Source organism: Pollachius pollachius (genome assembly GCF_949987615.1).
Source record: "Pollachius pollachius genome assembly, chromosome: 20".
Lineage (NCBI taxonomy): Eukaryota > Metazoa > Chordata > Actinopteri > Gadiformes > Gadidae > Pollachius > Pollachius pollachius.
Window position 1 is genome coordinate 17,099,234 of NC_136953.1, and position 17,500 is coordinate 17,116,733.

The 17,500-nt window shown below is 49.9% G+C and overlaps 1 protein-coding gene across 1 annotated transcript in view; it reads left to right on the plus strand.

Annotated features, from left to right (window-relative positions):
• arap2 (ArfGAP with RhoGAP domain, ankyrin repeat and PH domain 2) overlaps positions 1-17,500 on the plus strand; it is a 79,298-nt gene that overhangs the window by 12,400 nt on the left and 49,398 nt on the right. The window contains 4 exon segments of the mRNA XM_079757694.1: positions 4,096-4,202; positions 8,110-8,297; positions 11,227-11,312; positions 12,448-12,633. Of these exon segments, the coding sequence (XP_079613820.1) occupies positions 4,096-4,202; positions 8,110-8,297; positions 11,227-11,312; positions 12,448-12,633 (567 nt within the window).

Below are 17,500 nucleotides of genomic sequence, written 5' to 3' on the forward strand. Positions count from 1 at the left end.
GCCTATTTAGCATAGTCTGATTATACTGGAATCAATTCATCCAGTTTATCACACACTCACATCTGAAGGCTCCTTGCCTCTCTGACCACCATCCCTTTCCCTCCCCCTTCCCCTCTCTCCCCCTTCCTCCCTAACTCTCTCTCTCCCCTCCCTCCCCCTTCCTCTCTCTCCCCCACCCTCCCTCCCTCTCTCTCTCTCTCTCTCTCTCTCTCTCTCTCTCTCCATCTCTTTCTCCCCTCCCTCCCTCTCTCTCCCCTCTCTCTGTCTCTCTCTCTCTCCCTCCCTCTCTGTCTCTCTCTCCCCTCCCTCCCCCTCCCTCTCTCTCTCCCCCCACCCCTCTCTCCATGGAGTGCTTATTGGAGCTACCAGGAGGCGGACGGTACAGGCCAGGTAACGAGCGGTCGGGGGCGGGGCCGTCCTGCCGCAGCATCCTTGCTCTAATTGGCTGAGAGGGATGAGGGTCGTTAAGAAAAAAAATGGCGACTGGGCTGCCCTGTGTGTGTGTGTGTGTGTGTGTGTGTGTGTGTGTGTGTCTGTGTGTGTGTGTGTCCGTGTGTCCGTGTGTGTGTGGCACAAGGGCAGCAAGCAAACACACACATGATCCTTTTTTTCACCTATAAATCATATTCACCAACATTTGTGGAATCCATTCTGACAGAAGAGGGTATTGACACACACGCACACACACACACACTGTATGTGTTTGAGTGTGTTGGTTCCTCTGTTTTCATTTCGTCTGGTAACCTAGCCGATTGTCTCTGGCCCCTGCTGCCTGTGGGGCCGTGCGGGCCCCCAGTGGGGCCCCCAGTGGGGCCCCGAGTGGGGCCCCGAGTGGGGCCCCCAGCGGCTCTGATGCTGCAGCCAGACGAAAGCCTTGTGTCCAGGGGCCACGCAGCACTATGTAGGTCAGAGTCGTTTAGTGGTTTCACCGTGGACCGCGCGGTCCGGCAGGAACTTTTAATATCATTTAGTCTATTCTGAGGAATGCTCCCCACTCCACGTTCATTCATTCATATTTAATGTGGCTAACTCTTTCCCCTCATCCCTCCACGAGAGCTCTCTCTCTCTCTCTCTCTCTGTCTCTGTCTCTCTCTCTCTCTCTGGCTCTCTCTCTCTCCCCTCTCTCTCTCTCTCTCTCTCCCCTCTCTCTCTCTCTCTCTCTCTCTCTCTGGCTGTCTCTCTCTCTCTCTCTCTCTCTCTCTCTCTCTCTGTCTCTCTCTCTCTCTCTCCCCTCTCTCTCTCTCTCTCCCCCCTCTCCCCCCCTCTCCCCCTCAGCTGAAGGTTCCTTGTAGCGTGGTTAAATCCCCAGTAATCCGGGCCCCTGAGTCCCTCAGTGCATTGTTCTACAGGACGTCCCTCCCAGCCGATGAACAGACGGGAGCCCTTGCCTGCGTTTTGTCGGTGGAATCCTCTAGCTCTACGTGAGGAGAGAGGGCTGATCTGGGTTAAACACGGGGGGAAGATAAACAGTAGCGCTGAAACGGCTCTGAAATATACGCATGGAAACACACCCCCCCCCCCCCCCCCACACACTCATACTGCCAAGCGGCGCAGAGAGGAGCTTGTGTTTCGTATCTAATTAGTTTGATAAATCATCTGAAAAAAAACATGAAATTCTTCCAGCGCTTCCTCAGACTCCCACCGCCTGCTCCGAGGTCTGGCAGCCATTTCCATAAAAGAACAGAAACATTAACCCCCGCCCGTCCATCAGCCGCAGCCTGCGTCTCACTCCTGTGCTTTCCCGCTCTTTTGTGCGCTGTAATGAGGCTAAACAGTTGGAAGAGGACGGCGGACGACATGCACTGAGGCTGGCAGTGATGGCTCTGCGTGAGGCAGCCGTGTTGTGTGTTTAGTGTGTGACTGGCATGCTGCTCTGCATCCACTCTCCAACCACACACACACTGACACATGCATGCACATTCTCACAACCACACGCACACAAATATCTCTCTCAGTATTTACATGTTATTCGCTCTGCCTCAATGTCTCCCACTTCAACTCTCTCAAACTTCTCAATGTCTCACTCTCCCCATAACTTCTCAATGTCTCACTCTCCCTATAACCTCTCATTTCTCACTCTTGCTATAACTTCTCAATGTCTCACTCTCCCTATCACTTCTCAATGTCTCACTCTCCCTATCACTTCTCAATGTCTCACTCTCCCCATAACTTCTCAATGTCTCACTCTCCCTATCACTTCTCAATGTCTCACTCTCCCCATAACTTCTCAATGTCTCACTCCCTATAACCTCTCATTTCTCACTCTTGCTATAACTTCTCAATGTCTCACTCTCCCTATCACTTCTCAATGTCTCACTCTCCCTATCATTTCTCAATGTCTCACTCTACCTATCACTTGTCAATGTCTCACTCTACCTATAAATTTTCAATGCCTCACTCTCTCTCTTTAACTTCTCAACATCCTAAGCTCACCTCTCACTTCTAAACTTCCCACTCTCTCTACTTTTACGAATACCAAAGTTGCTTTTCGTGATCTGGCTTTCTGTTTCTCAAAGCTCTGCACCTAGCAGACACACACACACTCACACAGACACACACACACACACACAGAAACACACACACACACACACACACACACACACACAGAAACACACACACACACACACACACACACACACACACATAACCCCCCCCCCCCCCCCCCCCCCCAAAATAAGTGACTCAGAAACAGTGCCTCAGTCGCTCTGTCGGCCCATTGATGGAACAGGACAGTTTGAGGGTGACAGTTTAGAGCTGCCCATTGATTGGAGCAAAACAGCATCAATCAGGATATTAGAATGACAGCTAACTGTTTCCTCACTAACCTCCACCTCAGGGACTGGAGAGAGCGCTGTTTATTCCTCTGACTCCAGATCAGGTCCCAGAACGTTCTATAGAATAAAACATTCACCAGACCACGTAGAATCGGATTACCATAACATCTGATCTTTATAGAATCGTATCTGACTACATCACCTTTAGCTTGCAGCTTTATAAGGACTCATACCTAGTAAACATTGGGTATATAAAAATGAAAATGTCAGGGAAAGGTAATCAGCATTTGAAGGATCCCCTCTCCCCTGTGTGTGTGTTAGATCAACTCCCAAACAAGTGGTGGTCTGAGCATAACTTGAAGGTCTGGATTCAGCGCCCTGAATGTCCCGGTCTAACCTGAAGGCCTGATGGACCTGAAGGTCTGGGTTCAGTACCCTGAACGTCCCGGTCTTACCTGAAGGTCTGGGTTCAGCACCCTGAACGTCCCGGTCTAACCTGAAGGCCTGATGGAGCTGAAGGCCTGGGTTCAGTAGCCTGAACATCTCGTCTAGCCTGAAGGTTCTTGGTTCAGTACCCTGAACGTCCAGGTCTAACCTGAAGGTCTGGGTTCAGTACCCTGAACGTCCCGGTCTAACCTGAAGGTCTTGGTTCAGCGCCCTGAACGTCCCGGTCTAACCTGAAGGTCTGGGTTCAGTACCCTGAATGCTCCGTTCTAACCTGAGGGCCTGATGGACCTGAAGGTTCTTGGTTCAGTGCCCTGAACATCTCGTCTAGCCTGAAGGTTCTTGGTTCAGTGCCCTGAACATCTCGGTCTAACCTCTAATGAGCAGGAGACTCTCAGCCAGCTCCTTAATGACATCATGAAGTCCAGTAGAGCTGTCCTGATGAGGTCTGGACGGCCGACCACTGGAACCACTCCTCAAAGTTTGAGGAAACCCAGACATTGGCTAAATCCGGAGAGCCGGTCTAGACTAAACTGTAGGAGTTTATGTGTATTGATCCGATCAGAGCAGGAGAGCCCAATGGTACTATCGACGTTCTGCAAGGTCTGAAGGTTTTTACCCTGCTGCTCAGACCATGGGGAACAATTTCTCCTTTGAGATGGAAATTGGAAAGGAAAAAAATATTTTAGTATTGTACCATTTTCTTTGTTTATGTTTTATTTTCCTCCTCTGCTGTGTTTTGTCTGTTGAAGACAGAAAATGGGACTGACTTGATAAATAATTGTTACTGATTTTTGCAGCTTTTTTACCACATGGTTTTTCTGTGTGTGTGTGTGCGTGTGTGTGTGTGTGTGTGTGTGTGTGTGTGTGTGTTAAGGATTACAAAGCGGGCTTGGCCATCACAGAGGTGGATCTGACTGCTGCCACCATCAAAGATTTGGACCGCAAGAGCTTTGAAATCAACACACCCTTCAAGAACTTCTGGTGAGTTCCACTCACAGTGTGTAGAAGTCTGATTCACATAGAATAATTATTTTCTATAATTTTCTTTATAATCTAATCTTTATCTATTATATGAATCTGTAGCTGGGTCTATCCATTACGCCTTGAAGAACATTCAGATGCTGATTTAATTCAACACTTAAAATAATTCACAACATGAATCAAACAAATTTGATAGGACTTGTTCTAGAAACAACTAGATTAGATCTAGCACAAAACTAGCATGCATTGGGACTAGATCTTTATAACTAGACATAGAACAGGCACTAAACAGAACTAAACAGCCTCCATCACATCTCCAGTGGCTACACACACACACATGCACACGCACACACGCACGCACACCCCCTAGTAAAGCCTAATTGTCCATCGATGCCCAGTGTTGTCGCTGCACCGCTGTCCTAATAAGTGAGGAGGGTCCAGCGTGGTTATGGTATTCCTTCTGTCGTGATCTCCTCCTCCTCTCCATCTTCCCCTGTCCCTGGGGTCTGCTTGTACTACACTGTGGGTCAGCCTCTCTCTCTCTGGGCACTGTGCTCTGGGTCCACCCCCCTTCTCCCCGAGGCCCCCGTCGATCCCCCCCCTACCTCTCCCCCGAGACCCCCATCGATCCCCCACCCCCCCCCCCCCCCCGGGCTGTTCTGCTCAGCCCATTAGGATCCAAGGCCTCCGCGGACGACTGAGCAGGCCGGCCTTGTTCGCCACCGCGTGTTTCCCTGTTCACGCCCACCGCCGCCTCCTAACCTCGCCCCCTCCCGTCGGAACACCAGACCGGAGCCTCTCTCTCTCTCTCTCTCTCTCTCTCTCTCTCTCCCTCTCTCTCTCCCTCTCTCTCTCCCTCTCTCTCTCTCCCTCTCTCTCTCCCTCCCTCTCTCTCCCTCCCTTCCTCCCTCTCCCTCCCCCCCTCCTCCCTCCCTCTGCCTCTCGCCCCTCTCTCGCCCCCTCCCTTCCTCCCTCTCCCTCCACCCCTCCTCCTTCCCTCTCCTTCCCTCCTCCCTCCCTCCTCCCTCCCTCTCCCTCTCGCCCCTCTCTCGCCCCTCTCTCGCCCCTCTCTCGCCCGTCTTCTGAGCTCCCATCGACCTGTTTACGGCCGCTCCTCGGCCGCTTGTCTGCTTCGTTAGGGAGCGCTCCTCCTGTCTTAATTGTGGTTCGGGTTGACGTCGGCGCGGAGACGAACGGGCGGTGTGGCCGGGGTCGCCCTGCTTTGTTTTGATGAGGTGACGGCTGAGTGCCTTGTTGTCGTGGTTCCTGCCGCTTTAATTGAGTTTTTTCTCTCTTTTTAGAGTAGATCAAATCGATTCCCATCCCCGGGCGCCCGGCTACCTGCTGGAGGTGGGGGATTAGTGGCAACGGCTTCTAATTACGTTACGCCAACAGACACCCACACGCACACACATGGACACACACACGCACATGCATAGGCACGCACACGCATAGACACACACATGCACACGCATGGACACACACACGCACACGCACATAGACACACACACACACACGCATAGACACACACATACATGCACATGCATAGTTTCACACGCGCACGCCAACAGACACGCACACGCACACGCATAGACACACACACGCACGCCAACAGACACACACACGCACACGCATAGACACACACATGCACGGCAACAGACATACACACGCACACGCATAGACACACATGCGCACACGCATAGACAAACACACACACATCAACGACACACACACACACACGCACGGACACAGACACACAAACACAGACAGACAGACTGACAGATGCAAGCACACAGACACACACACACATACACGCACACACACATGCACACACTCATGCCCGCGCACTCACACACACATCACAGAAACACACGCACACACACACATTCTGTTTTGCCTAGGTGTTAAACCGAGCGAGCCTTAAGGGGGCGCTGGCAGACGGCCTTCCTCTGTGGGCGGGGCCAGCCTTCAGCCTCAGACCACTGGCCCCGCCCACACAGCGCTGGGCCGTGCATGCGTGTGTGTGTGTGTGTGCCTGTGTGTGTGTGTGTGTCTGTGCCTGTGTACCTGTGTGTGTGTGTGTGTGTGTGTGTGTGTGTGTGTGTGTGTGTGTGTGTGTGTCTGTGCCTGTGTACCTGTGTGTGTGTGTGTGTGTGTGTGTGAGTGTGTGTGTGCCTGTGTGTGTGTGTGTGTGTGTACCCGAGTGTTGGTGAGTTCTGTGGGTGTTCGAGCCGTAGCGTCTTCCTGGCGGTCCGGACCGGTTCAGCCAGGGGGGCGTTTGGTGATCTTAAACCCCGCCCCCGACCCGCCTGGCCCCACCCCTTGGCTCAGATAGACAGGCTGCGGCACACACAGCCGAACCCAATCAACCTATCGATCGTACTGGGGGGGGGGGGTTGTTCTCCTCCTCCCCACCTCCTCCTGGGGCTCCTCCTCCTCCTCTCCCCCTCTCTCCCTCTCCTCCTCTCCTCCTCTCCCCCTCTCTCCCTCTCCTCCTCCTCCTCTCCCCCTCTCTCCCTCTCTCCCTCTCCTCCTCTCCCCCTCTCTCCCTCTCCTCCTCTCCCCCTCTCTCCCTCTCCTCCGAGGCTTGAAGCTGTGTTGCCATGGAATCCGGTGGTCCCATTTCGTCTTCCTTAAGTGTGTCTTAACTCACTTTGGTGTTAGAGCTTTCTCTCTCTCTCTCTCTCTCTCTCTCCCCCTTCTCTCTTATACATGATATACTTAATATAAATGTATTGTTATACTTACCTCTCGATTGCCTTCTCTTTCTCTCTCTCTAGCTGTCAGTGAGTGTCTCTCTGCCTCCCTCTCTCTCTAGCTGTCAGTGACTGTCTCTCTGCCTCCCTCTCTCTCTAGCTGTCAGTGACTGTCTCTCTGCCCCCCTCTCTCTCTTGCTGTCAGTGAGTGTCTCTCTACCTCCCTCTCTCTCTAGCTGTCAGTGAGTGTCTCTCTGCCTCCCTCTCTCTCTAGCTGTCAGTGAGTGTCTCTCTGCCTCTCTCTCTCTCTAGCTGTCAGTGAGTGTCTCTCTGCCCCCCTCTCTCTCTCTAGCTGTCAGTGAGTGTCTCTCTCTTTCTCTCAGTGACACCCAGAGACACACATAGAAAGAGTGCTCGTTATCACAAAGTTTGCAGATTTATATTATTCAAGACACACACACACACACACACACACACACACACACACACACACACACACACACACACACACACACACACACACACTTGCACTGGCTCACACACTCAGACACACGTATGGAAAAGGGTTTGGAAGAACAGTGTCAAAGTCAAGTTAAGGTCTAAGGAGGAAGTTTACCTTTTCTAATGGTCTCATACTGAGAGTGGGTATACTGGACGGTGCCCGTTCAGCAGAGACTGTAATGTGTTTGTTCTGACCCAGAACCGTTCAGGTCCCAGAGCCAGTCGATGGAGTGTCCTGTCCTTTATAGGCTGCAGTCCACCTGAGGCCCATACACCCCCCTCCTCCCTGATCCATATCACCCATCGGCTCGCTGAAAACACTTGATATAGACACGGCACCTGGCAACCGGGCAGAATCTGCTCATAAGCAGCCCCCCCACCCCCCCTCTGTAACCGTAGAAACCCTTCATCTGCACTACGCACCTTTATTTGCTCCCTGGAAACAAATCAATAACAGAATGGGGTGGAGGTGGGCGGAGCCAGGCGGAGGTGGGCGGAGCTGGCTGGGGGTGGGCGGAGCTGGCTGGGGGTGGGCGGAGCTGGGTGGAGGTGGGCGGAGCCGGCTGGGATAGGGCGGAGCCGGTTGGTGCTGGGTGGAGCTGGGTGGAGGTGGGTGGAGGTGGGCGGAGCCGGTTGGAGCCGGGCGGAGCCGGGTGGGCGTCGTCTGAATCCTACAGTAGCAGAGACATCTCTCCACCGTGTGGCTGCAGCTTCGCGGCGGAGTCGGACGCCCAGAAGGCGGACTGGGTGGAGGCGCTGCAGGAGGCGCTCTGTGACTACGAGGTGGTGGACAAGATCTGGTCCAACGGCCCCAACCGGAGCTGCGCCGACTGCGGGGCGGCCTGGCCCGAGTGGGCGTCGGTCAACCTGGGCGTGGTCATCTGCAAGATGTGTGCAGGTAAGGGGAGGGGGACGGACGCACGGATGGAAGGACACTGTCTCTCTGTCTGTCTGTCTGTCTGTCTGTCTGTCGTCCTTCCTCTTTCTCTCACTCTCGATCCTTCCTCTCTCTCCCTCTGTTCTCGTAAACATTTTAATGATGCTGTTTAATTGCATACACTTAAAGTAATTATGACTCTGGGTCATTTAGTTTATAAGTTTAAGTAATACCATGCAAACTTTGGCATCGGTCAACATCACCGGTGGCATGCCTTCAAACCAATCAGTAGGCTTGGTTTGTCTCTGTCCACCGCTGGCAGGTAGCGTTATGACTTACCCTCGGACATCTGTTGACACAAACGTCCACCAATCACAAAGGTTGATTCACCCCTGCTCAGAGATTCACAGATCAACACACACGCATACACACTTTAATATACATACATACTCATACACACTTTAATATACATGCATACATACGCATACACACGTTAATATACATACAAAAATGCATACACACTTTAATACACATGCACACCCATACACACTTTAATATACATACACACCCATACACACTTTTATATACATACAAATGCATTCACACTTTAATACACACGCATACACACTTTAATATACATAAACACTTTCCACTTTAAATCAAAAGGTGTTAATGTATGCTTAAAACTCGCTGGCAATCCCTGGTCCGCTCCACACACACACACCTTGTGGTTAAAGTTGGACTCTGAGATGACTGGTGAACACTACGACACATTGGCTAGGTCTGCGGAGCGTAGCCGGTGGGGTCCAGGCTGCAGGAGGCGGTGGAGAACTGAACCGAGCACTCAAACAAAGCGCTCTTCTCTCGCTCGGCGCTGTATGGCCTTCTGTCTCTATGAGGAATACATTTTTCTATATTTATTACTGGACATGGTATGTGTGGAGGGAGAGAGAGAGAGAGCAAGAGAGACAGCCAGACAGACAGGCAGACAGAGAGACAGACAGACAGACTAACTATTCTGAAGGTCTCCCTCCTTTGGCGTGCAGCCTCTAGCGGGAGAGGATCCGGCTGATAAACCCTCTCTGGGGGTCTCTGGTCTGTGGCCCCTGGACCGGGTTATCTAAATGCCAGGGGCCCGGAGATAGGACAACAGCGGTGAGGGCCCCTGGAGGACGAGGGTGTGTGTGGTTATCTTCAGCTCATATCTGGAGGCCAGGCTGAGGCCGTCCCGGCGGTGAGCGCATGAGCTCGTGGCCCAGCAGTTCTTCAGGACGTTGGTCTGGTGAAGCTGAACACACACATGAGACAAACAATGAGGACACAACTTCAGAGTTTTAATAACACACTTTATTTGTATCAGACTCTTTCATAGTGTTTGTGAGAAGGTGCTGTGCGCGTTCGCAGATAAGTGAATAGCGTTGCGTCAACAAGTCTTGTGTGTCGTGAGGAGCCGGCGCCGAGACGCTCAGACATCGCCGGGTTTGTTGCCTCTTCCTGCCGCTCTTTGAGACGTTTGTCAAAACTTTATTAATGGCTTCATCTCTTTCCTCTCGGCATGTTGACAGGGGGCCCTCAAGCCCACCCCCTCCTTTCAAACAAACACTGAGGTGTGAATCCAAGCCCCCTCCTCCCCCTCTCCCCCTCTCCCTCTCTCTCTCTCTCTCTCACCCTCTCCCTCCTCTCTCCCCCCCATCACACACTCGCAGAAGTGTCATTTGCAATAAGCTCTGTTCTTAATTCAAAGTCACAATTTGGGCGGGGAGGAGGAGGGTGGTGGGGTGGGGGGGCCCTTCAGACGGAGGAAGCGCTTGTGACAGTTGCCGTGGCAACACAAAAACAACGCAGCAAAAGATGTGCTCCCTCTCTCTCTCTCGCTCTCGCTCTCTCTTTCTCGCCCCTTTCACTCTCTCTCTCTGTCTCTCTCTCTCGCTCTCTCTTTCTCGCCCCTCTCTCTCTCTCTCTCTCTCTCGCTCTCTCGCTCTCTCGCTCTCTCTCTCGCTCTCTCTTTCTCGCCCCTCTCTCTCTCTCTCTCTCTCTCTCTCTCTCTCTCTCTCTCGCTCTCTCTCAGGTTATTATTTGCAGCGGTTCTGTCCCTTGAGCCGGCAAACGAAATGTCACAGAGAAGAGCGAGCGTTTGAAAAGATCCCCACCTAACCCACCCATCATACACACACACGAGCACAAACACACATACACACACACAGACATACACACACACGAGAACACACACACACACACACACACACACACACACACACACACACACACACACACACACACACACACACACACACACACAGGAGAACACACACACACGCCCGCACATGAGCAAACGCCTGCACTCTCTCGCTGTCCAGAAGTCAGCAGCAAAGTTTTTAATTGGGGGTGAAACTATTGGCAGGTGGAGCTCTGAGGAGGTGAGAAGGTATTTTTAGGCTGTTTAGAGCTAGCACGGAGCTGGGCTATTTACTCTGCTTCTTATTTATTTATTTACAATATTTACAGTAGTTGTCAAAATGCGGCGGCTGCCAAACTTCAGTATCTAGTAGTAGCACTTCTCAGAAACTTTAACCTTATGCACAGCATATGGATATCGTTATGTATGTGACGGTATGCTGATGGTGTTCTGACAGCATGCTACGCGGCGTTGCTGGTGTTCTGGTCACAGCAGACCTCCGAGGCCGTTAATGTTTACTCGCCAGGCGAACTCCCACGCTGGGGAAAAGGCTTTCAACCAAAGAACCGCAACAATATCCTTCTTTTGTTCTGTGTGTGTGTGTTTGTGTGTGTGTGTACCTGTATGTTTGTGTGTGTACCTGTGTGTGTGTGTACCTGTGTGTGCGTACCTGTGTGTGTGTATGTTTGTGTGTGCGTACCTGTGTGTGTGTGTGTGTGTGTGTGTGTGTGTGTGTGTGTGCGTACCTGTGTGTGTGTGTGTGTGTGTGTTCAGGTCAGCACCGGTCTCTGGGCCCCAGTATCTCTAAGGTCCGCAGCCTGAAGTTAGACAGCAGCATCTGGAGCAACGAGCTGGTGGAGGTAGATACACACTACACTACACACTACACACAATACACTACACAACACACTACAAACAATACATACAATACACACAATACACTACACACAATACACACAATACACTACACACAATACACACTACACACCCTTCAGACATCTGGAGCAACGAGCTGGTGGAGGTAGATACACACTACAGACAATACACACTCTTTACACACTCTACACACTCTTTATACACACGCTGGACACACACTCTACACACTCTTTATACACACACTGGACACACACTCTACACACTCTTTATACACACGCTGGACACACACTCTACACACTCTTTATACACACGCTGGACACACACTCTACACACTTTTTATACACACGCTGGACACACACTCTACACACTCTTTATACACACGCTGGACACACACTCTACACACTCTTTACACACACGCTGTACACACACTCTACACACTCTACACACTCTTTACACACTCTACACACTCTTTACACACTCTTTATACACACGCTGTACACACACTCTTTACACACGCTGTACACACACTCTACACACTCTACACACTCTACACACTCTTTACACACGCTGGACACACACTCTCCACCCCCCTCCGGCTGAGGGCTGGGTGTGTGTTCCTATAGGCCTCATTACAATGAAGGTATCAGACCTAGAGTTGTATTAACTTTGGGTAATGTTACAGATGTGTGCGTTTGTTTTATTTGTTGATTTAACTTTTAACTCTGTCTTTGTTCGGCCTTTGCTCTCTCTCTATCACTCTCTCTCTCTCTCACTCTCTATCACTCTCTATCACTCTCTCTCTCTCTCACTCTCACTCTCTCTCTCTCTCTCTCACTCTCTATCACTCTCTTTCTTTCTATCACACACTCTCTCTCTCTCTCACTCTCTCTCTCTCTCTCTCTCTCTCTCTCTATCACTCTCTATCACTCTCTCTCTCTATCTCTCTCTATCACTCTCTCTCTCTATCTCTCTCTCTCTATCTCTCTCTATCACTCTCTCTCTCTCTCTCTCTCTCTCACTCTCTATCACTCTCTTTCTTTCTATCACACTCTCTCTCTCTCTCTCTCTCTCTCTCTCTCTCTCTCTCTCTCTCTCTCTCTCTCTATGTCTCTCTACCAGTTCTTCCTGGAGGTGGGGAACTCCAACGCCAACCTGTTCTGGGCGGCCAGCGTGCCGCCGGAGGAGGGGCTTAGCGCCACGGGGGCGTCGCCGGAGCAGCGCGCCACCTTCCTGCGCAGGAAGTACCGCGAGCGCAAGTACTGCCACGCCCCCGAAGGCCTGAGGGACCAGGATGAGCTGGACCAGGTGACCACCGACCACAACAATACACTACACTACACTACAGTGCACAACATCACACTGCATCACACAACAATACACTACAGTGCACTACAGTACACAACATCACACTGCATCACACAACAATACACTACAGTGCACAACATCACACTACATCACACAACAATACACTACAGTACACTACAGTACACAACATCACACTGCATCACACAACAATACACTACACTACACTACAGTGCACAACATCACACTGCATCACACAACAATACACTACAGTACACTACAGTACACTACATCACACAACAATACACTACATCACACAACAATACACTACATCACACAACAATACACTACAGTACACAACATCACACTACATCACACAACAATAAACTACACTACACTACAGTACACAACATCACACTACATCACACAACAATACACTACAGTACACTACAGTACACAACATCACACTACATCACACACTACACTACAGTACACAACATCACACTACATCACACAACAATACACTACAGTACACTACAGTACACAACATCACACTACATCACACAACAATACACTACAGTACACAACATCACACTACATCACACAACAATAAACTACACTACACTACAGTACACAACATCACACTACATCACACAACAATACACTACAGTACACTACAGTACACAACAACACACTACATCACACTACATCACACAACAATACACTACACTAAACTAAAGTACACAACATCACACTACATCACACAACAATACACTACAGTACACAACATCACACTACATCAAACACTACACTACAGTACACAACATCACACTACATCACACAACAATACACTACACTACACTACAGTACACAACATCACACTACATCACACAACAATACACTACAGTACACAACATCCCACTACATCACACAACAATACACTACACTACACTACAGTACACAACATCACACTACATCACACAACACTACACTACAGTACACAACATCACACTACATCACACAACAATACACTACACTACACTACAGTACACAACATCACACTACATCACACAACACTACACTACAGTACACAACAACACACTACATCACACAACAATACACTACAGTACAGTACACAACATCACACAACAATACACTACACTACAGTACACACCATCACACTACATCACACAACAATACACTACAGTACACTACAGTACACAACAACACACTACATCACACTACATCACACAACAATACACTACACTAAACTAAAGTACACAAAATCACACTAAACTACAGTACACTACAGTACAAAACAATACACTACATCACACAACAATTATTTTATTCAATTACATCAGATGACGGAATTGCCTCTGGCCCACTTTTAAACCTATTGACTTCTTTCACTTCAACTTTATTTTAATTTGAGAAATTGCTACCAAAAATGAACTCAAACACTAAATTAATTAGGTATTTATTATTTTATTTTCTTTAAAACGGACTCCTATTCCAAACATTCCTCGTGGGCTCGGAACAGTTCAGCCAAGGTTCAGCGACGGCTGAGAAAGCGACCCCACAGGAAGGTTGACCAGCGTCTCCATCTGTAGTCCTGAGACCCTCGGACCCTCCTGATTCTCAGTCCGCCCCTCGCCTGCCAAACCACTACTCCCATAACCCCTTGCACCTCGCAAACCTGCCGGCTGCTGCCCCCGTCGCTCCCGAGCTCATTGAGCTCGTGATGCTGAGGTCTGGAAGTGTTTGTGACCAACTTGTTTTGATCTCCCCTTCTTCCAACATCTAATAGCAGCCTCCCGACCTCCACAGAGAGCCGCGCCCCTCCCTGACTCATTAGCGGTTAGCTCCTGGCGGTGAATCATTAGTCTGTTTGAGTCCATCCAGAACCTTTCACCGCTCTCCCCAAACTCTTTTTGCGGTCTTCAGCAACGCCATTTGCATACAAGGCCCCCGGGTTGCGAACTGCTGGTCGCTCCTCCTCGCTCCTCCTCGCTCCTCTTCGCTGGTATCAGCGGGTCAGCGCTGGACGCCCCCCCCCCCCCCCCGCTGCTCCTCAGACTTTACTTTTCATCAAAGAGGAAGTAACTTTGTGTTTCTTATTTAAGCTGCTTCTCAGAAGAGGACGGTGGTGGTGGCGGTGGCGGTGGTGGCGGTGGTGGTGGTGGTGGAGGTGGTGGTGGTGGTGGTGGTGGTGGTGGAGGTGGGGGTGGTGGTGGCGGTGGTGGTGGTGGCGGTGGTGGAGGTGGTGGTGGTGGTGGTGGTGGTGGTGGTGGTGGGCTTCGGGGGCGGGTCTTAGAGGCGAGTGGCGCTGTAAGCCTTCCCAAGTGGTTCACCTCACCACCTGATACAGTAACACACCTCAACAGCCTCCTTTAGATAGAGCTCTGTTGGGAGGGGGGGTGGAGAAAGAAGGGAAGGAGGGAGGGAGAGAGAGAGAGGGCAGGGGGAACAGAGGGAGGAGGCAGAGATGTAGGGACAGGGAGGGAGGGAGAGATAGGGGAGAGAGGATAAATACAAATTCAGACAGGATTGAGAGACAGGATTGAGAGTACGGACAAAGGGGAGAGGAAGAGTGAGAGCAACAGAGGGACGCAGAGTGGAGGGAAAATAAACATGTGATATAAAGGATGGAGAGACGGGGACAGACTGAGAGAACTGAGGGTTTAGAGAGGAAGGAGACAGAGAGAGGTAGAGCGAGGAAGAGAGGGGAAGAGAGGACATCGGGAAAGCTGAGAGAGAGAGAGAGAGAGAGAGAGAGAGAGTTGTTGTGGGAATGGAATATAGAGATATCACAGCAGAGTGGAAAACTGGATTATCCTCCACAGCATACACACACACACACACACACACACACACACACACACACACACACACAAAACAAGCACACACAGAAAACAAACACACACACACACACACCACACAGACACACACACACAGAAACACTGACACATACTCACATACATAAAACATACACACACAGAAAACACACGCACACACTGGTTTATTTTATCTTTGCAGACACTCAAAGTGTGTGTGTGTGTGTGTGAAAGGTGTTGGTAAGGTGATGCATGAGACACAGTGGCAGAATAGGATGGCAAAAAGAGAGAGGGAGTGAGAGGTGTTGACTTTTTCGATTTCGTTTTTTCACAGTTTCTTTTTTTCAAAGGAACACCAGTGGTTGAAACACCTTTGGCAGGGTTGATATGTCACATAGCCAGCACACACAAATGCGCACACACACACGCACGTGCGAGGGCACATACACGTGTGAGTGTGTGTGTGTGTGTGTGTGTGTGTGTGTGTGTGTGTGTGTGTGTGTGTGTGTGTTCATGCCCTTGCGTTAGTGAATGTTTGGTAGTTTGAACCCGACTTTACACGTTTCAAGAATATCTCTTCTATACGCCCGATATAAAAGCTGTTAACATTCCTCCACTCTCTGGAGAGGTGGATCAGCGCGGCTTTGTCTCTGTGCATTCCCTCCATAAACTAATAAGTATACTGTTTAAGAATACCGGCCTTTTTTTTTCATTCACGAATTTCCAATAAGTAGTATGCTATTCGTTTTCAACAGTTTTCTTTTCTCTCAAACTTTTCAAACAAATAGCAAAGCAATAACTGAAAACTTTATTGACAATAATGGCAAGTAAATATCGAGAGTTAATTAGTGTGTCTCACTCACTATGGTCACACACCCATAACCCTAATCGTACCAGCACCAGTATTACCTGCAGGTCTCAACCCGATTCTCTCTCTCTCTCTCTCTCTCTCTCTCTCTCTCTCTCTCTCTCTCTCTCTCTCTCTCTCTCTCTCTCTCTCTCTCTCTCTCTCTCTCTCTCTCTCTCTCTCTCTCTTTATTGTCCCTCGGCCCTCATTACACAGCCTCGTATCTCACTGACCTCCAGCAAATCTCTGCAGGTCAAGAGAGAGAGAGAGAGAGATAAATGGGTCGAAGGGAACTGCTTAGACCCATTAAGCCCACGCACACTACATACACACGTACAGACACTCGCACATATACACATCCACACACACTTTTACAGAGAGAAACAGACATACGTAAACTGAACTGCTGCAGACACACAGAAACACACAGAAACACACCATGCATGGCCACTCACACTTTATCATCCAGACACAAAAATACACCCTCACACAGATGAAAGCACACACACACACACACACACACACACACACACACACACACACACACAGACACACACACACACACACACACATCCCCCCCGTGGTTTTACCCTCTCCCGGCTGGCAAGAAGGTCGTTGTTAGAGGAGTTGCTGTGACACACACACACACACACACACACACACACACACACACACACACACACACACACACACACACACACACACACACAGACACACAGACACACAGACTTTTCCTGTAGTAGACAATTTACATAATGTAGGCAAAATAATATAGTCAAATGGGACCTTTAATTCAAGATGTAATTGACATTTTTCGGTTTGGTCCATTTCCATACATGTTATTACTGTTGTACTCCCTGAATATGATTAAACAGACATCTTGATTTTTATTCACAATCAATTCTGCTCCTAACCTGTTTACGACCGGCTGAAACCGGCAAGGGCTGGCGTCTCTCTCCTGTTTGTGCTTATTCAACCAACAGAGACAATAGGACAATATAACACCGTGTGATCGAATGGAATAACAACGCTTTAATAAAGAATGCACATGTTAATGTGCAAACCTGCAACCGGGCACACACACCCACGCACACACACACACGCACACACACACACACACACACACACCCACGCACACACACACACACCCACGCACACACACACACACACGCACACACACCCACAC